The sequence below is a fragment of the Salvelinus fontinalis genome, chromosome 6, assembly GCF_029448725.1.
Source record: "Salvelinus fontinalis isolate EN_2023a chromosome 6, ASM2944872v1, whole genome shotgun sequence".
Lineage (NCBI taxonomy): Eukaryota > Metazoa > Chordata > Actinopteri > Salmoniformes > Salmonidae > Salvelinus > Salvelinus fontinalis.
The window spans coordinates 68,550,531-68,576,152 of record NC_074670.1 but is presented as its reverse complement, the minus strand read 5'-3'; the positions used below and the strand labels follow the sequence as shown (position 1 = coordinate 68,576,152).

Below are 25,622 nucleotides of genomic sequence, written 5' to 3'. Positions count from 1 at the left end.
TACATACACTAAGTTGACTGTGCCTTTAAACAGCTTAGAAAATTCCAGAAAATAGTGTAATAGCTTTAGAAGCTTCTGATAGGCTAATTGACATCATTTTAGTCAATTGGAGGTGTACCTGTGGATGTATTTCAAGGCCTACCTTCAAACTCAGTGCCTCTTTGCTTGACATCATGGGAAAGTGTAAAGAAATCAACCAAGACCTCAGAAAAAAAATTGTAGACCTCCACAAGTCTGGTTCATCCTTGGGAGCAATTTCCAAATGCCTGAAGGTATCACGTTCATCTGTAAAAACAACAGTACGTAGGTATAAACACCATTGGACCATGTAGCCGTCATAGCGCTCAGGAAGGAGACGCGTTCTGTCTCCTAGAGATGAACGTACTTTGGTGCGAAAAGTGCAAATCAATTTCAGAACAACAGCAAAGGACCTTGTGAAGATGCTGGAGGAAACAGGTACAAAAGTATCTATATCCACAGTAAAACGAGTCCTATATCGACATGACCTGAAAGGCCGCTCAGCAAGGAAGAAGCCACTGCTCCAAAACCGCCATAAAAAATCCAGACTACGGTATGCAACTGCACATGGGGACAAAGATCGTACTTTTTGGAGAAATGTCCTCTGGTCTGATGAAACAAAAATATAACTATTTGGCCATAATGACCATCGTTATGTTTGGAGGAAAAAGGGGGAGGCTTGCAAGTTGAAGAACACCATCCCAACCGTGAAGCACGGGGATGGTAGCATCATGTTGTGGGTGTGCTTTGCTGCTGGAGGGACTGGTGCACTTCACAAAATAGATGGCATCATGAGGTAGGAAAATGACGTGGATATTTTGAAGCAACATCTCAAGACATCAGTCAGGAAGTTAAAGCTTGGTCGCAAATGGGTCTTCCAAATGGACAATGACCCCAAGCATACTTCCAAAGTTGTGGCAAAATTGCTTAAGGACAACAAAGTCAAGGTATTGGAGTGGCCATCACAAAGCCCTGACCTCAATCCTATAGAAAATTTGTGGGCAGAACTGAAAAATTGTGTCCGAGTAAGGAGGCCTACAAACCGGACTCAGTTGGACCAGCTCTGTCAGGAGGAATGGGCCAAAATTCACCCAACTTATTGTGGGGAGCTTGTGGAAGGCTACCTGAAACGTTTGACCCAAGTTAAACAATTTAATAGCAATGCTACCAAATACTAATTGAGTGTATGTAAACTTCTTACCCACTGGGAATGTGATGAAATAAATAAAAGCTGAAATAAATCATTCTCTCTACTATTATTCTGACATTTCACATTCTTAAAATGAAGTGGTGATCCTAACTGACCTAAGAAAGGGAACTTTTACTTGGACTAAATGTCAGGAATTGTGAAAAATATCCGACTTCAACTGTACGTTCTGATATACCACGGCTGTCAGTAAATCAGCATTCAGTGCTCGAACCACCCAGTATATAATATTCTACACAGCCTTTTCCCCCCAAGTACTGTACTTCGTTTTGTCAGACTCTCCATTCTCTTCAATATCTGTCCTACTTTTCCTCTCCTCTCCTCTCCTCTCCTCTCCTCTCCTCTCCTCTCCTCTCCTCTCCTCTCCTCTCCTCTCCTCTCCTCTCCTCTCCTCTCCTCTCCTCTCCTCTCTTCCCTCCCCACACCCTCCCTCCCCTTTCCTCCTCTTCTCTCACAATCACAGTCTCTTTCACACACACACACACACACACACACACACACACACACACACACACACACACACACACACACACACACACACACACACACACACACACACACACACACACACACACACACACACATTTTTTCACTTGCACATACTCTCACACACCCTCAAACCATACCATACCATACCATACCATAATGGGCTAGAGTAGTTTGGTGGTGTGACTAGGGCAGTGCATTGGACAGGACATTCCTTGTATTGGTAAAAGAACAGTGTGGGTTAGTTCCCTGTAGAGCTAATCCTACCGTAGTGAACCTGGAGCAGTGACCTGACCTGGTTAGCCCTTTAGCTCAGTGGGCTACGGGCTGTCTCTGACAGTGTGGAATACCCCCAAAACCTCAGAGACACATGACTAGTTGGGGGCTGCGGAGCCTAAAGTGATGGTGTGTGTGTGTGCACGTGTGTGTGTGTGTGTGTGTGTGATGAATTAGCCTGATTTACGGTTTAGGTGATAGGGGCAGTCAGGAGTTAGTAGGGGACAGTTAGAGGGTGATGGATAGAAGGCAGAAAGAAACAGAGAGAGAGAGAGAAAGAAGGAAAGAAAGAAAGAAAGAAAAAGAAAAAAGAGAGAGAGAGTGAGCAGAAGGCCTACTTTCCTGATCTAGGCCATTATCTGTGTTAGCACTGGTGGGGCTTCATGAGGCTCTGTAGATCCTGCAGAACATTACCTTTATGTGTGTGTGTGTGTGTGTGTGTGTGTGTGTGTGTGTGTGTGTGTGTGTGTGTGTGTGTGTGTGTGTGTGTGTGTGTGTGTGTGTGTGTGTGTGTGTGTGTGTGTGTGTGTGTGTGTGTGTGTGTGTGCGCGCGTGGACGCACAAGTGTGTTTCTGTGTTGCCGCAACTTTATCTGTATGTGTGTATTTCTGTCTCTGTATTTCTTTGTTTGTGTATGTGTGTGCATACGTGGATGTACAGTTGAAGTTGGAAGTTTTACATACACCTTCCAAATACATTTAAACTCAGTTTTTCACAATTCCTGACATTTAACCCCCACAACATGATGCTGCCACCCCCGTGCTTCACGGTTGGGATGGTGTTCTTCGACTTGCAAGCGTCCCCCTTTTTCCTCCAAACATAACAATGGTCATTATGGCCAAACAGTTCTATTTTTGTTTCATCAGACCAGAGGACATTTCTCCAAAAAGTACGATCTTTGTCCCCATGTGCAGTTTCAAACCGTAGTCTGGCTTTTCTTATGGCGGTTTTGGAGCAGTGGCTTCTTACTTGCTGAGCGGCCTTTCAGGTTTTGTCAATATAGGACTCGTTTTACTGTGGATGTAGATACTTTTGTACCTGTTTCCGCCAGCATCTTCACAAGGTTCTTTGCTGTTGTTCTGAGATTGATTTGCACTTTTCGCACCAAAGTACGTTAATCTCTAGGAGACAGAACCTGTTAGTGCTCCTTCCTGAGCACTATGACAGCTGCGTGGTCCCATGGTGTTTATACTTGCTTACTATTGTTTGTACAGATGAACATCGTACCTTCAGGCGTTTGGAAATTGCTCCCAAGGATGAACCAGACTTGTGGTCTACAATTTTTTTTTCTGAGGTCTTGGTTGATTTCTTTTCATTTTCCCATGATGTCAAGCAAAGAGGCACTGAGTTTGAAGGTAGGCCTTGAAATACATCCACAGGTACACCTCCAATTGACTAAAGTGATGTCAATTAGCCTATCAGAAGCTTCTAAAGCCATGATATCATTTTCTGGAATTTTCCAAGCTGTTTAAAGGCACAGGCAACTTAGTGTATGTTAACTTCTGACCCACTGGAATTGTGATACAGTGAATTATAAGTGAAATAATCTGTCTGTAAACAATTGTTGGAAAAATGACTTGTGTCATGCACAAAGTAGATGTCCTAACCGACTTGCCAAAACTATAGTTTGTTATCAAGAAATTTGTGGAGTGGTTGAAAAACGAGTTTTAATGACTCCAACCTAAGTGTATGTAAACTTCTGACTTCAACTGTATGTGTGTTCGTGTCTCAGTGTGTGCATGGGCTTTTGCCTTGGCGCCTGTGTGTGTGAGTCCTCACGTGCAGCTGGGAGCTCTTGCTTTATCACTCTCCTCATCGGTCATATCCAGCAGTGCCCTAAGGGCCTTCATTATGTAAGAGAAACACCGCTGCAAAGCGGCGACCGACAGCTCAGCCATAGCTATGCAGAAATAAAGCCTGTTAGGCCACCTATAACACAGACAGTACATTCAAGTTTAAAGTTTTATTAGTCGTATATACGGGATACGCATGGTACACATCGTCCAATGAAATGCTTACTTCTCGAAAATGCAACAACACTAAAGAAATAAGAAATACTAAATAAGAAATACTAAAAGATGGCCTACACACAATACCCCATAAAGTGGAATTATGTTTTTTTAGACATGTGTACAAAGAAATGCAAAATTTAAAGCTGAAATGTCTTGAGTCAATAAGTATTCAACGCCTTTGTTATGGCAAGCCTACATAAGTTCAACATAAAAAAATGTGCTTAACAAGTCACATAATACTTTGCATATACTCATTGTGCAATACTGGTGTTAAAAATGATTTCTGAATGACTACCTTATCTCAGTACCCCACACATACAATTATCTGTAAGGTTCCTTATTGGAGCAGTGAACTTAAAACACAGATTCAACCACAAAGACCAGGGAGGTTTTCCAATGCCTTGCAAAGCGTTTCACTGATCACTGCATTGTTGGGAGCTTGCAAGAAAGACATTTCACTGTACTTGTGCACGTGACATTCAAAGGTGAAACTTGAAACCTATTGGTAGATGGGTAAAAATAAAAAAGAAGACGTTGAATATCCCTTTGAGCAAGGTGAAGTTGATAATTAGACTTTGGATGGTGTATCAATACACGACAAAGATTCAGGTGTCCTTCCTAACTCAGTTGCAGGAGAGGAAGGAAACCGCTCAGAGATTTCACCATGAGGCCAATGGTGACTTTAAAACAGTTACAGAGTTTAATGGCTGTGATAGGAGAAAACTGAGGATGGATCAACAACATTGTAGTTACTCAACAATACCAACCTAAATGACAGAGTGAAAAGAAGGAAACCTGTACAGCAGGGGTGTCAAACTCAATCCACAGAGGGCCGAGTGTCTGGGTATTTTAGTTTTTTCCTCTCAGTTAAGACGTAGACAACCAGGTGAGGGGAGTTCCTTACTAATTAGTGACCTTAATTCATTAATAAAGTACAATTTTGGATGCAATATCCGCAGACACTTGGCCCTCTGTTGAATGAGTTTGATAAAAGTGCTGTACAGAATAATATTCCAAAATATGCATCCTGTTTGCAATAAGGCCCTAAAGCAAATCCAACATATCACATCAATGAGTACCATTCTCCATAATTTCAAGCACGGTGGTGGCTAAATCAAGTTTATGGGTATGCTTATTGTCAAGGACTAGGGAGTTTTTAAGGATAAAAAGAAAAGGAATAGAGCTAAGCACCGGCAAAATCGAAGAGGAAAACATGGTTCAGTCGGCTTTCCAACAGACACTGGGCGACAAATTTTTCTGAGTAGCCTATTTACAGTTTTGACTTTAATCTGCTTGAAAATCTATGGCAAGACATGAAAATGGCTGTCTAGCAATGATAAACAACCAACTTGACAGAGCTTGAAGAATTTAAAAAAAGAATGTGCAAATTTTACCAAGAAAGACTCACACCTTTAATCGCTGCCAAAGGTGATTCGAACATGTATTATAAACTGGGTGGTTCGAGCCCTGAATGCTGATTGGCTGACAGCCATGGTATATCAGACTGTATATCATGGGTATGACAAAATATTTATTTTTACTGCTCTAATTACGTTGGTAGCAAGTTTATAATAGCAATAAGGAACCTCAGGGGTTTGTGGTATATGGCAAATTTCAAGGCTAAGGGCTGTATCCAGGCACTATGTGTTGCGTTGTGCCTAAGAACAGCCCTTAGCCATGGTATATTGGCCATATACCACACCTCCTCATGCCTTAGTGTTTAATTGACTCAGGGGTGTGAATAGTTATGTCAATTAGATATTTCTGTATTTCATTTTCAATAAATTTGCTAACATTTCTAAAAACATGTTTTCACTTTGTCATTATGGTGTATTGTGTGTAGATGGGTGAGAAAAATATAATATTTAATACATTTTGAATTCAGGCTGTAAGAAAAAAGAAGAAACCCACACACTGCTCTTGCTAGTATCGCTACTCTTTATTAAGCTTCACGTATCGGCCTCAAGTCCTTCGTCAGAGCTTTTGTGAGTGTTTTTTTATTTGCACCCTTATGTAGATTTTGCTCCATCCACATCCGTTCAATGCATTGAATGGGGTTGGAGTCTAGGTAAAATAAACACCTGTTACCAAATATAACAGTGTGCATTTCATAAGTATTCTAATAAAGTGTGTACCTTTTGAATTTTGAATTCAGGCTGTAACACAACAAATTGTCAAATAAGTCGAGGGGTATGAATACTTTCAGAAGGCACTGCAGTCCAATATTTACACATGTAAAGTGAAAGGTGGGATGGGGGGCAGTGTATAAACTGAGCAGTAGAGAAAAAAATTCTGGTAGCAGCAGTTGTGATGTGTTTGTAGCATGAATGTACAGTATATGTGTGTGTGTGTGTGTCTGTGTGGGTGTGTGCTAAGGTGCGGAGAATGATGGCTTGTTGGTATCAGACCTCATGCTCCGATACCGTCTGCCCAAACACATACACTGTGTACATACAGCACATGTACATTGCAGACACACGCAGGAAGCAAGCCAGGTAGGTAAGTAGATACAGTACATAGGTATGTAGATAGACATATAGATATATAGATAGATAGATAGATAGACAGACAGACAGACAGACAGACAGACAGACAGACAGACAGACAGACAGACAGACAGGTGGGTGGGTGGGTAGATATATATATAGGTAGGTAGGTCGGTAGGTAGGTAGGTAGGTAGGTAGGTAGGTAGGTTGGTAGGTAGGTTGGTAGGTAGGTTGGTAGGTCGATAGATAGGTAGGTAGGTAGGTAGTTGGGTAGGTAGGTAGGTAAGTAGATAGGTAGATATATAGATATATAGACAGATAACGTAGTTTCCCTGTATCCTGCTGCGTCCTGTACAGTATATGATGTGAATTACATTTATTTTTCCTTTTTCTCACCCTGTCTCCCCCATCTCTCTCCACCATCTCTCTCTCCATCCCCATCTTTCCCCATCTCTCTTTCCATCCCCATCTCTCACCATCTCTCTCATCTCTCCCATATTTCCCCCATATCTCTCTCCATCCCCATCCCTCCTCCATCTCTCTCTCCATTCCCATCTCTCCCGATCTTTCTCTCCTCCATCTCTCCCCATCTCTTTCTCCATCCCCATCTCTCCCCCATCTCTCTCTCTCCATCCCCACCCCCCCATCTTTCTCTCCATCCCAATCCCTCCCCCATCTCTTTATCCCCTCATCTATCCCCCATCTCTCTCTCCATCCCCATATCTCCCCTATCTCTCTCTCATCCCCATCTCTCCCCCATCTCTCCCCATCTCTCTCTCCATCCCCATATCTCCATCCCCATCTCTCCCCCATCTCTCTCTCTCCATCCCCATCTCTCCCCCATTTCTCCCCATCTCTCTTTCCATCCCCATCTCTCCATCCCCATCTCTCCCCCATCTCTCACCCCATCTTCATCTCTCCCCCATCTCTCTCTCCATCCCCATCTCCTCCATCTCTCTCTCCATCCCCAACTCTCCCCATCTCTCTCTCATCCCCATCTCTCGTCCATATCTCTTTCCATTCCCATCTCTCCATTCCCATCTCTCTCTCCATCCCTATCTCTCCCCCATTTCTCTATCCATCAATCTCCCTCTCCCTCTCCATTTTCCCCCTTCTCCCATTCCTCTCCTCTTCCTAGCGGTCCCCTTCCCTCTGAGCCACAGGCTCTCCATGAAGGAGGTGTTTGACTGTGAGGGGAAGCCCAGAGTAGACCTGCTAAAAGCCCACCTCACCAAGGAGGGTCGTCTGGAGGAGGTGGTGGCCCTACGTATCATCAATGAGGGAGGCGCCATCCTGCGCCAGGAGAGGACCATGCTGGATATAGAGGCCCCAGTCACAGGTGAGGAGGGAGGGGGAGGGAGAGGGGGAGATGAGGAGAGTGGGGCAGATGGATAGGACCATGCTGGATATAGAGGCCCCAGTCATAGGTGAGGAGGGAGGGGATGGAGAGGGGGAGAGGAGGAGAGTGGGGCGGATGGATAGGACCATGCTGGATATAGAGGCCCCAGTCACAGGTGAGGAGGGAGGGGAGGGAGAGGGGGAGAGGAGGAGAGTGGGGCAGATGGATAGGACCATGCTGGATATAGAGGCCCCAGTCACAGGTGAGGAGGGAGGGGAGGGAGAGGGGGAGAGGAGGAGAGTGGGGCGGATGGATAGGACCATGCTGGATATAGAGGCCGATGGAGAGAGATATGGGGATGGAGATTCAGAGAGAAGGAGAGAAAGGAAAAGAGTTGTGCTGCTGCCTATAACCCACATTTAAAGACAACCAGCTACTGGGTATCTTTGGCATGCGAATGGTATCTGTAAGATAATTCTATGACTGCACACATCCCACACACACAGTGAGAGAAGAGAAGGTAGCTACCTAGCCACTTTTTAGTTTTCAGCTAAAATACTGCTAGTCCCTAGAGAGAAGAGGTGATAGGTAGGCCACAGGCAGGCTAAAGACACACACAGTCACACATACATAGCAGCCATTACGCTTCATCTCGCTAACGCTTTATGCTGCCTGTTCTGTAGGAACATATGACAGACATTAAGGAGAGAGTGTAGTGGTGGTAGGGCCACTGTCAGAGTAGTGCTTTTCTGATTTGATAATCGACAGTCACTTGAAAGAGAAAGGCTTGTTGGTTACCTTTCTACTTTGTTGTCACTTCCAGAGACTGTTTGGAAATATATGCAGGTTGTCATCTATTGTAAAAGGACAGTAAAACTAGACGCAACTAAAGTATTAGGAATGTGATTCTGTAGTACTGATGTTGTCTGTTTAACAGTGTTGTGTTTGAGGTTGTATGTTAGTCTAACCCTAGAGACCCTTCTAATTACTAGAAGGATTTCAATTCCTAATTCTATGAGTGTAACGTTGTTTCAACATTGTGTTTCAGTGTGTGGAGATGTCCACGGTCAGTTCTTTGACCTGATGAAGCTGTTTGAGGTGGGCGGTTCCCCCGCGACGACACGCTACCTCTTCCTAGGGGACTACGTGGACCGGGGCTACTTCAGCATTGAGGTGAGGGCACACGACAGTACCTAGTGCACACTACCTAGAGCACAATAGTCCACACTAAACTCTTTAAAAAAAAGTTCCAAAAGGGTGCTTTGGCTGTCCCCATAGGATAACCCTTTTTCCCCCCGGGTTCTACCTGGGCACAGCCGAAAAACCCTTTAAGGTTCTAGATAGCACCTTTTTTTCTAAGAGTGTAACTACTGCATACTACCTGGGGACACAATACCTACTGCATACTACCTGGGGACACAATGCCTACTGCATACTACCTGGGGACACAATACCTACTGCATACTACATAGGGACACAATACCTACTGCATACTACATGGGGACACAATACCTACTGCATACTACATAGGGACACAATACCTACTGCACACTACATAGGGACACAATACCTACTGCATACTACCTAGGGACACAATACCTACTGCATACTACATAGGGACACAATACCTACTGCATACTACCTGGGGACACCATACCTACTGCATACTACCTAGGGACACAATACCTACTGCATACTACCTAGGGACACAATACCTACTGCATACTACCTGGGGACACAATACCTACTGCATACTACCTGGGGACACAATACCTACTGCATACTACCTGGGGACACAATACCTACTGCATACTACCTGGGGACACAATACCTACTGCATACTACATAGGGACACAATACCTACTGCATACTACATGGGGACACAATACCTACTGCATACTACATAGGGACACAATACCTACTGCACACTACATAGGGACACAATACCTACTGCATACTACCTAGGGACACAATACCTACTGCATACTACATAGGGACACAATACCTCCTGCATACTACATAGGGACACAATACCTACTGCATACTACCTGGGGACACCATACCTACTGCATACTACATAGGGACACAATACCTACTGCACACTACATAGGGACACAATACCTACTGCATACTACCTAGGGACACAATACCTACTGCATACTACATAGGGACACAATACCTACTGCATACTACCTGGGGACACCATACCTACTGCATACTACCTAGGGACACAATACCTACTGCATACTACCTAGGGACACAATACATACTGCATACTACCTGGGGACACAATACCTACTGCATACTACCTAGGGACACAATACCTACTGCATACTACATAGGGACACAATACCTACTGCATACTACCTAGGGACACAATACCTACTGCATACTACCTGGGGACACACTACTTAGTGCACACCGGCTACTGCATATTTACCTAGAGGCACACTACTTTCTGCATACTAGGAAGTGTTGAACAAGGTTGCTTTGAATCTAGGACTTCGAGCTTGAAGTCAAGTGAGTCATTTTGAGCCGTACTGTTACTAACAGATCTTTCTGTGTCCTCTCTCTCCTCTCTCAGTGTGTGTTGTATCTGTGGTCGTTGAAAATCCTCTACCCAAAGACGTTATTTCTTCTAAGAGGAAACCATGAATGTAGACACTTGACAGAATATTTCACTTTCAAAACAGAATGTGAGTATTTGTGGTCTCTCCCTCTTTCTGTTCTCTCTCTTCTTATAGCCTCCCTCTACCTGTTCTCTCCCTCTTCCTGTTCTCTCCCTCTTCCTGTATCCTCCCTCTTCCTGTTCTCTCTCTCTTCCTGTATCCTCCCTCTACCTGTTCTCTCTCTCTTCTTATAGCCTCCCTCTACCTGTTCTCTCCCTCTTTCTGTTCTCGCTCTCTTCCTGTATCCTCCCTCTACCTGTTCTCTCCCTCTTTCTGTTCTCGCTCTCTTCCTGTATCCTCCCTCTTCCTGTTCTCTCTCTCTTCCTGTATCCTCCCTCTACCTGTTCTCTCCCTCTTCCCGTTCTCTCTCTCTTCCTGTATCCTCCCTCTACCTGTTCTCTCCCTCTTTCTGTTCTCTCTCTCTTCCTGTATCCTCCCTTATTCCACCCTTTCTCCCCTCCTTCATACTAGCATCTTGTTGCACTCTATCCTCTCTCTCTTTCTTGTATACTTTTTCATCTCTCCTTTCTATGTTGTTCCATCTCTCTCATTACTTTCTCATCGAACACTAGTTCCATCTTCTCCATACATTCTCTCTCTCCCTCGTTCTCTCTCTCTCTCTCTCTCTCTCTCTCTCTCTCTCTCTCTCTCTCTCTCTCTCTCTCTCTCTCTCTCTGTCTCTCTCTCTCTCTTCCTCTCTCTCTTCCTCTCTCTCTTTCTCTCTCTCCTTCCCTCCCTCTCTCCCTCTCTCCCTCTCTCTCACTATCTCTCTCTCCCTCTCTCCCTCTCTCCTCCACTCTGTGCCTCTGGTTTAGGATCACAGTGGCCTGTCAGAGAACAGATGATTAGTAGGAAATTAATTTGGCCTTAATGATTGGCCCAGGGACGTAGTCTGCTGTGTGTGATTGGCCAGAGGACGAGTAGGCTAATTTCCCCTGATGCTTATGGCGAATAGTGGTCGCCCTCAATTACCATATGCTATGTGTGTGTGTGTGTGTGTGAGAGAGAGAGAGGCTGGTGAACTGGTATTAATGAGCTCTCTCCACACTAGGCAGATGGAGAAGTTGACACACACTCACGAAAACACACATGTTCACACACACATGTACACACAAACATGTACACACACACATGTACACACACACATGTACACACACACACACACACACACACACACACACACACACACACACACACACACACACACACACACACACACACACACACACACACACACACACACACACACACACACACACACACACAGAACTAACCCCTAATCCTAATGTTAACCCTAACCCCTAAACCTAAAATAGCCTTTTTACAAGCGAGGACTGACAAAATGTCCTCACTTCTCTGAATTTTAGTTGGTTTACTAGTCTTGTGAGGACTTCTGGTACTCACAAATACAGTAAAACGTGTACCCACACATACACACACATACACACATACACACATGCACACACACATTGACACATACACAGCAAAGTTTGGCTACTGCCCTATTGTGCTTGGTTACTTCACTATGGTGTTTTGATTGAATCTCTCTCTTTCTCTGTGTCCCCCACTCCTTTCTCACTCCCTCTCTCTCTCTCTCTGCCCCCCTCCTCTCTCTCGTCTCCCCTCCCCCTCCTCAGGTAAAATAAAATACTCTGAGCAGGTGTATGACTCGTGTATGGATGCGTTTGACTGCCTGCCGCTGGCTGCTCTGATGAACCAGCAGTTCCTGTGTGTCCATGGAGGGCTCTCGCCAGAGATCCACACGCTCGACGACATCAAAAAGGTTCAGAAACAACGCCCACTGTACTAGATATGTTTTTATAACACACAAATACAATTCCTCATATTTTCCAGTTAATGCCCTAGTTACCATGGCGATTCAACCCTCATTTCGATTTCACTTCCTGTACGGTACATCCTGCTGTTTCCAAGATGACATCTCTCTCACTCTCTCACTCTCCCAGTCTCAGTCTCAGTCTCAGTCTCAGTCTCAGTCTCAGTCTCTGTCTCTGTCTCTGTCTCTGTCTCTGTCTCTGTGTCTGTCTCTGTCTCTGTCTCTGTCTCTGTCTCTGTCTCTCTCTCTCTCGCTCTCTCTCGCTCTCTCTCTCTCTCTCTCTCTGTCTCTCTCTCTCTTTGACCTGGCAACATGTCACCAATCTTGCTGCTGTGATGGCACACTGTGGCATTTCACCCAGTAGATATGGGAGTTAATCAAAATTGTATTGGTTTTCAAATTCTTTGTGGGTCTGTTTAATCTGAGGGAAATATGGGTCTCTAATATGGTCATACATTTGGCAGGAAGTTAGGAAGTGCAGCTCAGTTTCCACCTCATTTTGTGGGCAGTGTGCATATAGTCTGTCTTCTCTTGAGAGCCAGTTTTGCCTAAGGCGGCCTCTCTCAATATCAAGGTTATGCTCACTGAGTCTGTATATAGTCAAAGCTTTCCTTAAGTTTGGATCAGTCACAGTGAACAGGTATTCTGCCACTATGTACTCTCTTTTTAAGGCCAGATACTATTCCAGCTTGCTCTGTTATTTGGTTAATTCTTTCCAATGTGTCAAGTAATTATCTTTTTGTTTTCTCGTGATTTGGTTGGGTCTAATTGTGTTGCTGTTGCTGTCCTTGGGCTCTGTGAGATCTGTTTGTGTTTGTGAACAGATCCCCAGGACCAGCTGCTTAGGGGACTCTTCTCCAGGTTTATTTCTCTGTAGGTGATGGCTTTGTTATGGAAGATTTGGGAATTGCTTCATTTTAGATGGTCATAGAATTTAACAGCTCTTTTCTGGATTTGGATAATTAGCGGGTATCATCCTAATTCTGCTCTGCGTGCATTATTTGGTGTTTTACATTGCATGTTTTTGAGTATGTTTTTGCAGAATTCTGCAGGCAGAGTCTCAATTTGGTGTTTGTCCCATTTTGTGATTTATTGGTTGGTGAGCGGACCCCAGACCTCACAACCATAAAGGGCAATGGGTTCTATAACTGATTCAAGTATTTTTTAGCCAGATCCTAATTGGCATGATTCATTTTATGTTCCTTTTGTTGGCTAGAAGGCCCTTCTTCTTCTTGCCTTGACTCTCAGATCGTTCACAGCATTGTGGGCCCTGACAGTAAATCTCAGTAAGACAAAAATAATGGTGTTCTAAAAAAGGCCCAGATGCCAGGACCACAAATACAAATTCCATCTCGACACCGTTGCCCTAGAGCACACAAAAAACAATACCTACCTCGACCTAAACATCAGCAACAATGGTAACTACCAGTGTATTTGTATCTACCAATTTGTATTTGTGGTCCTGGCATCTGGGCCTTTTTTGGAACACCATTATTTTTGTCTTACTGAGATTTACTGTCAGGGCCCAGGTCTGACAGAATCTGTTCAGAAGATCTAGGTGCTCCTGTAGGCCCTCCTTGGTTGGGGACAGAAGCACCAGATCATCAGCAAACAGTAGGCATTTGACTTCAGATTCTAGTAGGGTGAGGCCGGGTGCTGCAGACTGTTGTAGTGCCCTCAGCAATTCATTGATATATATGTTGAAGAGGGCGGGGCTTAAGCTGCATCCCTGTCTCACCCCACGGCCCTGTGGAAAGACATGTGTGTGTTTTTTGCCAATTTTAACCGCACACTTGTTGTTCGTGTACATGGATTTTATAATGTTGTGTGTTTCCCCCCCCAACACTGCTTTCCATCAATTTGTATAGCAGACCCTCATGCCAAATTGAGTTAAAGGCTTTTTGAAATCAACAAAGCATGAAAAGACTTTGACTTTGTTTTGGTCTCACTTTCTATCCCTCGCTCTGTCTCATCTCTCTCTCTCTCTCTCTCTCTCTCTCTCTCTCTCTCTCTCTCTCTCTCTCTCTCTCTCTCTCTCTCTGTCTGTCTCATTTCTCTCTCGCTCTCTGTCTCATATCTCTCTCTCTCTCTGTCTTATATCTCTCTCATCACTCGCTCTCTCTCTCTGTCTCATATCTCTCTCTCTCTCTGTCTCATATCTCTCTCTCTCTCTGTCTCATATCTCTCTCGCACTCTGTCTCATATCTCTCTCGCTCTCTCTCATATCTCTCTCATCTCTCACTCTCACTCTCTGTCTCATATCTCTCTCTCGCTCTGTCTCATATCTCTCTCTCTGTCTCATATCTCTCTCTATCTGTCTCATATCTCTCTCTCTGTCTCATATCTCTCTCTCTGTCTCATATCTCTCTCTCTCTCTGTCTCATATTGCTCTATCTCTGTCTCATCTCTGTCTCTTTGTCTCATATCTTTCTATTTCTCTGTCTCATATCTCTCTCTCTCTGTCTCATATCTCTCTCTCTCTATCTCTCTATCTCATATTTCTCTCTGTCTCATATCTCTCTCTGTCTCATATCTCTTTCTCTCATCTCTCATATCTCTCTCTCTGTCTCATATCTCTCTATCGCTCTGTCTCATATCTCTCTCTCAGCCGCTCTCTCTCTGTCTCATATCTCTCTCTCTTTCTGTCTCTTTATCTCTCTCACTCTCTGTGTATTCTGTTTTTTCTGTGGTCCAGTTGGGAGATTTAAAGAACTACCTTCTTCATGTCTGAGTGTTCTGGTTATAAGATTTTATTCCATGTACAGTTCATTCAGAAAGTATTCAGACCCTTTGACTTTTCCCCCCAAAGACGTACGTTACAGCCTTATTCTAAAATGGATTAAATACAAACAAATCCTCAGCAATCTACACACAATACCCCATAATGACAACACGAAAACAGGTTTTTAGAAATGTTTGCTAATTTATTAAAAATAAAAAACTGAAATACCTTATTTACATAAAAATTCAGAGCTTTGGCTATGAGACTCGAAATTGAGCTCAGGTGCATCCTGTTTCCATTGATCATCCTTGAAATGTTTCTACAACTTGGTTGGAATCCACCTGTGGTAAATTCAATTGATTGGACATGATTTTGAAAAGCACCCACCTTTCTATATAAGGTCTCACAGTTGACAGTCCATGTCAGAGCAAAAACCAAGCCATGAGGTCAAAGGAATTGTCCGTAGAGCTCAGAGACAGGATTGTGTCGAGGCACAGATCTGGGGAAGAGTACCAAAACATTTCTGTAGCATTGAAGGTCTACAAGAACACAATGGCCTCCATCATTCTTAAACGGAAGAATTTTGGAACCACCAAGACTCTTCCTAGAGCTGGTCGCCCGGTCAAAGTGAGCAATCGGGGAGAAGGGCCTTGGTCAGGGAGGTGACCAAGAACCCGATGGTCACTCTGACAGAGCTCTAGAGTTCCTCTGGGGAGATGGGAGAACCTTCCAGAAGGACAACTATCTCTACAGCACTCCACCATTCAGGCCTTTATGGTAGAGTGGCCAGACAGAAGCCACTCCTCAGTAAAAGGCACATGACAGCCCGCTTGGAGTTTGCCAAAAGGCACCTAAAGACTCTCAGACCATGAGGAACAAGATTCTCTGGTCTGATGAAACCAAGATTGAACTCTTTGGCCTGAATGCCAAACGTCACGTCTGGAGGAAACCTGGCACCATCCCTACGGTGAAGCATGATGGTGGCAGCATCATGCTTGGGGATGTTTTTCAACAGTAGGGACTGAGAGACTAGTCAGGATCGAGGGGAAGATGAATGGAGCAAAGTACAGAGATTTCCTTGATGAAAACCTTCTCCAGAGCGCTCAGGACCTCAGACTGGGGTGAAGGTCCACCTTCCAACAGGACAACGCCCCTAAGCCCTTAGCCAAGACAACGCAGGAGTGGCTTCTGGACAATTTCTAAAAACCTGTTTTTGCTTTGTCATTATGGGGTATTGTGTGTAGATTGATGAGGGGGGGGGGGGGGGGGACTATTTAATCAATTTTAGAATAAGACTGTAACGTAACAAAATATATAAAAAGTCAAGGGGTCTGAATACTTTCCGAATGGACTGTTTCTATGCATGTATGCATCTATATATTTATGTATCAATGTACACTGAGTGTACAAAACATTAAGAACAGTGGTCTTTCCATGACATAGACTGACCAGGTGATTCTAGGTGAAAGCTATGATCCCTTATTGATGTAAACTGTTAAATCCACTTCAATCAGTGTAGATGAAGGGGAGGAATCAGGTTAATGAAGGATTTATAAGCCTTGAGGCAATTGAGACTTGGATTGTGTGTGTGTGCCATTCAGAGGGTGAATGGGCAAGACAAAATATTTAAGGGTCTTTGAATGAGGTATGGTAGTAGGTGCCACGCGCAATTGTTTGAGTGTGTCAGGAACTGCAATGCTGCTGGGTTTTTCATGCTCAACAGTTTCCCGTGTATCAAGAATGGTCCACCACCCAAAGAACAAACAGCCAACTTGACACAACTGTGGGAAGCATTAGAGTCAACATGGGCATCCCTGTGGAACGATTTTGATACCTTGTAGAGTCCGGCGCAACTAAATATTAGGAAGGGGTTCTTGATGTTTGGTCAACTCAGTGTATATATCTGTTGTGTTGTCATTGTCTCTATAATCCAGCTGGACAGGTTCAAGGAGCCTCCAGCGTTCGGACCCATGTGTGACCTGCTGTGGGCCGACCCACTGGAGGACTTTGGCAACGAGAAAACACAAGAATACTTCGGCCACAACACAGTCAGGGGCTGCTCCTACTTCTACAGGTAAACACAGAGACACTAACACGGCAACGCACATACGCAGGCATAAACACACACAGACTTCTAACGCAGGTGAGATCCAGTGTGATCTGTTGGTGTGATGTACAGGAGAAAGGTACTGGAGGTGAGATGGAGGAGGTGAAACATGTTGTACTCGTAGCTACAAGCTGATTCAGAGATCCAACAACCAAAGAAACATTGGGAATTGTGGAACAGCTGTAACACTGGCCAGTTATCTCACAGATCCACACACACAGTTTCAGCGCTAAGCCATATCCCACAATCCCTAGGGAGACTGCACCGTTCTGTTTCCATGACGACTGGCTACTACTGCCAGATTGGGGAGTGATATTAAGATACAGTGAGGGAAAGAGCGCAAGAGGGAGGGGGAGTGAGGGAGGAAAAAGAGAGGAATAAGATGAGAGAATGTAGGATTGACATGATGGATAGTTGAGACTGTTATAATATGGTGCTAAACAATATGGAGCCTACACCAGTCTCCTGAGAGAAACACACACTGCCCTCCTACTAGATCTGGTTCTGCTGTTTTTATTAGGGGCTCAATAAGGACCCCTGGTGGTCATTCAATGTAAACAGTTTCAGACTATCCTTGTCTGATATAGTGCAGGGGTGTTCAGAATCAAATCTCTCTTGCTCTCATGTACTCACACATTGATTCATACACAGCATAGTTTGGCTACTGTCCTATAGTGCTTGGCTACTTCACTATGATGTTTTAATTTACACAGAGAGACACTAACACTCTCTCTCTCTCTCGCTCTCTCCAGTTACCCTGCGGTGTGTGAGTTTCTACAGACCAACAACTTATTGTCTGTCATCAGAGCACATGAAGCGCAGGATTCTGGGTAAGAGAAGCCCTACTTCTTCTTGGGTCATTGACAAACTGTCATTCTTCACATGGTGAGTGACAGAGTGACATTAAAGGGCTCTAACTTAATGTATTATCTTTAAAACATTCACCTGTCCATCCCAGTGTGTGTTGATTGATCCAGGGGTTGTTATGTCAACACAAACGATTCAGTCAACCAATACAGCAGCGCAAGGTTTCATAATCAAATAAGTCAATTTATAAACAGTTATCCATCGCCAAGGCTAACTTAACCACACAACAACCATATTTTTAACCCTACACCCCTTACAGTTGAACCCCAATCTATGTAATCCTAACTCTAATCCGTATCCCAATCCCTTGACCGTTCCCTGTTCAGGTACCGGATGTACAGAAAGAGTCAGACTACAGGCTTCCCCTCCCTCATCACCATCTTCTCAGCACCTAACTACCTGGACGTCTACAACAACAAAGGTCAGGCACGCAGGCACAGACAGACAGACAGACAGACAGACAGACAGACAGACAGACAGACCAGTAGACTATCAGTGTAACAGGTCTGCCCTCTCTCGTTCTCTCACAGCGGCGGTTCTGAAGTATGAGAACAACGTGATGAACATCCGCCAGTTCAACTGTTCCCCTCATCCCTACTGGCTGCCCAACTTCATGGATGTCTTCACCTGGTCCCTGCCCTTCGTTGGAGAGAAAGGTGGGAAAAAACGACTACACGACTACACATATTACAAACACCAAAAGAAACGGATTGTCTCCCACTCTGAATATGTTCTCTCTGTTATTTTGTCTCTCTCTCGCTCTTATTCTCCTTCTCTCTTATTCTCCTTCTCTCTTATTCTCCATATCTCTTATTCTTTCTCTTTTATTCTCTATCTCTAACTAACTCTCTTAATCTCTCTCTCTGACTCACTATCTCTCTTATTCTCTTTCTCTGACTAACTCTCTCTCTTATTCTCTCTCTCTAACTCTCTCTCTGACAAACTCTCTCTCTTATTCTCTCTCTCTAACTCTCTCTCTTATTCTCTCTCTCTAACTCTCTCTCTGACAAACTCTCTCTTATTCTCTTTCTCTAACTCTCTCTCTCTACTCTCTCTCTGACAAACTCTCTCTCTTATTCTCTCTCTCTAACTCTCTCTTATTCTCTCTCTCTGACCCTCTCTTATTCTCTCTCTCTGACCAACCCTATCTCTTATTCTCTCTCTCTGACCAACCTTCTCTCTTATTCTCTATCTCTGAATCTCTCTCGCTCTTATTCTCTATCTCTGAATCTCTCTTTGTGACTAACTCTCTCTCTCCGGACCTTTTTTGGAACACCATTGTTTTTGTCTTACTGAGATTCAATGTCAAGGCCCAGGTCTGAAGTAATCTGTGCAGAAGATCTAGGTGCTGCTGTAGGCCCTCCTTGGTTGGGGACAGAAGCACCAGATCATCTGCAAACAATATACATTTTTCTTCAGAGTCTCTCATATTGACTGTGCCCTCTCTCTCGCTCCACAGTGACAGAGATGCTGGTGAATGTTCTCAGTATCTGTTCAGATGATGAGCTCATGGAGAATGACGGAGAGGAAGAGGTCTATGATGGTAATCATATCTTTATAAATAGATACACATGGGAAGACCTGTTACATCCCAAATGGGACACAGACACTTTGATTGGTTCCATTTTTATGTCTATTCAACCTTCCTTTTCACGTCCTTGTTATTGGTGTCCTGTGTTTTACTCCTCTGTGATTGGTTCCCTCCAGCCAATGCAGCGGCAGCTAGGAAAGAGGTGATCAGGAACAAGATCCGTGCCATAGGGAAGATGGCCAAAATGTTCCAAGTGTTACGGTGAGTGAGTTTGTGTGTGTGTGTGTGTATACTTTTGTGTGTACCGTGGCTTGCGAAATTATTAACCCCCTTGGTATTTTTACTATTTTGTTGCCTTACAACCTGGAATTAAAATTGATTTTTGGGGGGTTTGTATCATTTGATTTACACAACATGCCTACCACTTTGAAGATGCAAAATATTTGTTATTGTGAAACAAACAAGAAATAAGACCAAAAAACTGAAAACTTGAGCGTGCATAACTATTCACCCCCAAAGTCAATACTTCGTAGAAGCACCTTTTGCAGCAATTACAGCTGCAAGTCTCTTGGGGTATGTCTCTATAAGCTTGTCACATCTAGCCACTGGGTTTTTGCCTATTCTTCAAGGCAAAACTGCTCCAGCTCCTTCAAGTTGGATAGGTTCCACTAGTGTACAGCAATCTTTAAGTCATACCACAGATTCTCAATTGGATTGAGGTCTGGGCTTTGACTAGGCCATTCCAAGACATTTAAATGTTTCTCCTTAAACCACCCAAGTGTTGCTTTAGCAGTATGCTTAGGGTCATTGTCCTGCTGGAAGGTGAACATCCGTCCCAGTCTCAAATCTCTGGAAGACTGAAACAGATTTCCCTCAAGAATTTCCCTGTATTTAGTGCCATCCATCATTCCTTCAATTCTGACCAGTTTCCCAGTCCCTGCCGATGAAAAACATCCCCACAGCATGATGCTGCCACCACCATGCTTCACTGTGGGGGATGGTGTTCTCGGGGTGATGAGAGGTGTTGGGTTTGCGCCAGACATAGCTTTTTTCTTGATGTGTCCAAAAAGGTCAATTTTAGTCTCATCTGACCAGTGTACCTTCTTCCATATGTTTGGGGAGTCTCCCACATGCCTTTTGGCGAACATGTTTGCTTATGGCGAACGTGTTTGCTTATTTTTTTCTTTAAGCATTGGCTTTTTTCTGGCTACTCTTCTATAAAGCCCAGCTCTGTGGAGTGTACGGCTTAAAGTGGTCCTATGGACAAATACTCCAATCGCCGCTGTGGAGCTTTGCAGCTCCTTAAGGTTATCTTTGGTATTTTTGTTGCCTCTCGGATTAATGCCCACCTTGCCTGGTTTGTGAGTTTTGGTGGGCGGCCCTCTCTTGGCAGGTTTGTTGTGGTGCCATATTCTTTCCTTTTTCAAATAATGCTCTGTGGGATGTTCAAAGTTTCTGATATTTTTTTTATAACCCAACCCTGATCTGTACTTCTCCACAACTTTGTCCCTGACCTGTTTGAAGAGCTCCTTGGTCTTCATGGTGCCGCTTGCTTTAAAAAAAAAAAACACTTTATTGAATTAGGCAAGTCAGTTAAGAACAAATTCTTATTTACAATGACAGCCTAGGAACAGTGGGTTTACTGCCTTGTTCAGGAGCAGTATGACACATTTTTACCTTGTCAGTTCAGGGATTCTATCTAGCAACCTTTCGGTTACTGGCCCAATGCTCTAACCGCTAGGCTACCTGCCACCTCTGCTTAGTGGTGTTGCAGACCCCGGAGCCTTTCAGAGCAGGTGTGTATATATACTGAGATCATGTGACAGATCATGTGACACTTAGATTGCACATATGTGGACTTTATATACTTTACTGTATATAGACTTTTATATTGTGTTATTGACTGTACATTTGTTTATTCCATGTGTAACTCTGTGTTGTTGTTTGTGTCACACTGCTTTGCTTTATCTTGGCCAGGTCGCAGTTGTAAATGAGAACTTGTTCTCAACTGGCTTACCTGGTTAAATAAAGGTGAAATAAAAAATAATAAAATGTAACTAATAATGTGACTTCTGAAGGTGATTGGTTGCACCAGATCTTATTCATGGATTCATAGCAAAGGGGGTGAATACATATGCACACACCACTTTTCAGGTTTTAATTTGTAATCATTTTTTTATAAAAGTTATTTTTTTTATTTCACTTCAGCAATTTGGACTATTTTGTGTATGTTCATTAAATGAAATCCAAATAAAAATACATTTAAATTACAGGTTGTAATGCAACAAAATAGGAAAAATGCCAAGGGGGAGGAATACTTTTGCAAGGCACTGTAAGTGTCCGAATGTGTGCAGGAGCATGTGAGACTGTGTATGTTCGTTTCTAATCCTATGTATGTATGTGTGTGTTTTAGGGAGGAGAGTGAGAACGTACTGACCCTGAAGGGACTGACACCCACTGGCATGCTGCCCAGTGGAGTTCTGTCAGGAGGCAAGCAGACTCTGCAGAGCGGTGAGTACACACAGACAGACAGACAGACAGACAGACAGACAGACAGACACACACACCTCCACACACATACACACACACACACACACACACACATACACACACTGGCAAACAAGCCCACACACATGTTCCCACTTTCTCACACACTTTCTCTCTGTCTGCCTCTCTCTCTGTCTGCCTCTCTCTCTGCCTCTGCCTCTCTCTCCCTCTGCCTCTCTTTCCGTCTCTGTCTCTCTCTCTGCCTGACTGTCTCTGTCTCTCTCTAATTCGCCCTGCCTCTCTCTCTCTCTCTCTCTCTGCCTCTCTCGCTCTGCCGCTCTGCCTCTTTTGCTCTCTCGCTCTGCCTCTCGTTCTCGCTCACTCTGCCTCTCTCTCGCCCGCTCTGCCTCTCTCTCTCTCTCTCTCTCTCTGCCTCTCTCGCTCTGCCGCTCTGCCTCTTTTGCTCTCTCGCTCTGCCTCTCGTTCTCGCTCACTCTGCCTCTCTCTCGCCCGCTCTGCCTCTCTCTCGCTCTCTCACTCTGCCTCTCTCTCGCTCTCTCACTCTGCCTCTCTCTCGCTCTCTCGTGCTGCCTCTCTCTCGCTCTCTCGTGCTGCCTCTCTCTCGCTCTCTCGTGCTGCCTCTCTCTCGCACTCTCGCTCTGCCTCTCTCTCTGCCTTGCTCTGCCTCTCTCTCGCACTCTCGTTCTGCCTCTCTCTGCCTTGCTCTGCCTCTCTCTCGCTCTCTCGCTCTGCCTCTCTCTCGTACTCTCGCTCTGCCTCTCTCTCTGCCTTGCTCTGCCTCTCTCTCGCTCTCTCGCTCTGCCTCTCTCTTGCTCTCTCGCGCTGCCTCTCTCTCGCTCTGCCTCTCTCTCTGCCTCACTCTGCCTCTCGCTCGCTCTGCCTCTCTCTTCCTCTCTCTATCTCTCTCTCTACCTCTATTCCATGTTCGTCCTCTGTCAATCACTCCGTCACTCCTCACCTCACTACAACTGATAGTACTAATAGCCTGGTATATGTGTGTGAGCTAACGCTAGCTAATGAACGTGCTAACACCAGACACCCTCAGCACTGAAGGCTGCAATGCTGCTGTGAGGGTTTTGCATGAATAACCCTCACCCTCCCCTCTCTCTCTCTCTCTCTCTCTCTCTCTCTCCTCTCTCCTCTCTCTCTCTCTCTCTCTCTCTCTCTCTCTCTCTCTCTCTCTCTCTCTCTCTCTCTCTCTCTCTCCATCCTCAGCTACCATTGAGGCCATTGAAGCCATCGATCCTGTTGAGGACTCAGAAGGTAAATTCCCCTCATTCATCGACAATTAGAGTGAGCGTGTGTGTGAGAGAATGAAAGAGGGGGATGAGGCATGGTGACCCATCTACGCCATACACTGACCCACAATGCATTGAGCTCTTCTAACAGCACTGCTCATGGTGAAGCATGACTCTTATTCTTTCTCTGCCTCACACACACACACACTTCCCCCAGACACACACACACAAATTGCCTCACACACACTTCCCCCAGACACACACACACAAATTGCCTCACACACACTTCCCCCAGACACACACACACACACACACACTGCCTCACACAGACTTCCCCCAGACACACTCCACACAGGCACACACACTCCACACACACCACCCACCACAGTACGACAAAGTGACTAATCATGAGTGTGTGTCGGCTGGGGGAGGAATCTGACCCTACGATAACTCTAATATCGTCCCTACACAAATACATCGTCCCTACACAAATACACCGTCCCTACACAAATACATCGTCCCTACACAAATACATCATCCCTACACAAATACACCGTCCCTACACAAATACATCATCCCTACACAAATACACCGTCCCTACACAAATACACCGTCCCTACACAAATACACCGTCCCTACACAAATACATCATCCCTACACAAATACACCATCCCTACACAAATACACCGTCCCTACACAAATACATCATCCCTACACAAATAGATCATCCCTACACAAATACATCATCCCTACACAAATACATCGTCCCTACACAAATACATCATCCCTACACAAATACATCGTCCCTACACAAATACACCGTCCCTACACAAATACATCATCCCTACACAAATACACCGTCCCTACACAAATACATCATCCCTACACAAATACACCGTCCCTACACAAATACATCATCCCTACACAAATACATCATCCCTACACAAATACATCATCCCTACACAAATACATCGTCCCTACACAAATACATCGTCCCTACACAAATACATCATCCCTACACAAATACATCATCCCTACACAAATACATCATCCCTACACAAATACATCATCCCTACACAAATACATCGCCCTACACAAATACACCGTCCCTACACAAATACATCATCCCTACACAAATACATCGTCCCTACACAAATACATCATCCCTACACAAATACATCATCCCTACACAAATACATCGTCCCTACACAAATACATCATTCCTACACAAATACACCGTCCCTACACAAATACATCATCCTTACACAAATACACCGTCCCTACACAAATACACCGTCCCTACACAAATACACCATCCCTACACAAATACACCATCCCTACACAAATACACCGTCCCTACACAAATACATCATCCCTACACAAATACATCATCCCTACACAAATACATCATCCCTACACAAATACATCGTCCCTACACAAATACATCATCCCTACACAAATACATCGTCCCTACACAAATACACCGTCCCTACACAAATACATCATCCCTACACAAATACACCGTCCCTACACAAATACATCATCCCTACACAAATACACCATCCCTACACAAATACATCATCCCTACACAAATACATCATCCCTACACAAATACATCATCCCTACACAAATACATCGTCCCTACACAAATACATCGTACCTACACAAATACATCATCCCTACACAAATACATCATCCCTACACACATACATCGTCCCTACACAAATACATCGTCCCTACACAAATATATCATCCCTACACAAATACACCATCCCTACACAAATACATCGTCCCTACACAAATACATCATCCCTACACAAATACATCATCCCTACACAAATACATCATCCCTACACAAATACATCGCCCTACACAAATACACCGTCCCTACACAAATACACCGTCCCTACACAAATACATCATCCCTACACAAATACACCGTCCCTACACAAATACATCATCCCTACACAAATACATCGTCCCTACACAAATACATCATCCCTACACAAATACACCGTCCCTACACAAATACACCGTCCCTACACAAATACACCGTCCCTACACAAATACATCGTCCCTACACAAATACATCATCCCTACACAAATACATCATACCTACACAACCTCTGCTATTTGGTTTTGGTACAACATGTGCTGTGTGGAGCCTGTGGAGTTTTGCATTGGAAATGTGATGTTCCATGATGGCACACATTGTAAAAAAACACAAGACCACTACAGTCTTTATGTCGACTGTCAGTCGGCAGTAGGCTACTGTTGAATCTTGATACTTATAAGTGTGGAAGGATAGTGAATCGTTAGTGT

The 25,622-nt window shown here is 44.3% G+C and overlaps 1 protein-coding gene across 3 annotated transcripts in view; it reads left to right on the top strand.

Moving 5' to 3' along the window:
* Positions 1-25,622, top strand: part of ppp3cb (protein phosphatase 3, catalytic subunit, beta isozyme) — a 37,817-nt gene that overhangs the window by 8,335 nt on the left and 3,860 nt on the right. For 2 of the 3 annotated variants that reach the window (XM_055927479.1, XM_055927480.1), the window contains exons 2-13: positions 7,624-7,824; positions 8,873-8,997; positions 10,409-10,520; positions 12,131-12,276; positions 16,984-17,123; positions 17,909-17,986; positions 18,350-18,444; positions 18,554-18,679; positions 19,483-19,566; positions 19,731-19,815; positions 21,968-22,065; positions 23,278-23,325. In XM_055927479.1, coding sequence (XP_055783454.1) covers positions 7,624-7,824; positions 8,873-8,997; positions 10,409-10,520; positions 12,131-12,276; positions 16,984-17,123; positions 17,909-17,986; positions 18,350-18,444; positions 18,554-18,679; positions 19,483-19,566; positions 19,731-19,815; positions 21,968-22,065; positions 23,278-23,325 — 1,338 coding nt within the window. Of the gene's footprint in view, positions 1-7,623; positions 7,825-8,054; positions 8,087-8,872; positions 8,998-10,408; positions 10,521-12,130; positions 12,277-16,983; positions 17,124-17,908; positions 17,987-18,349; positions 18,445-18,553; positions 18,680-19,482; positions 19,567-19,730; positions 19,816-21,967; positions 22,066-23,277; positions 23,326-25,622 lie in introns of those variants that run through there. The other variant, XM_055927481.1, reaches the window with a different exon arrangement.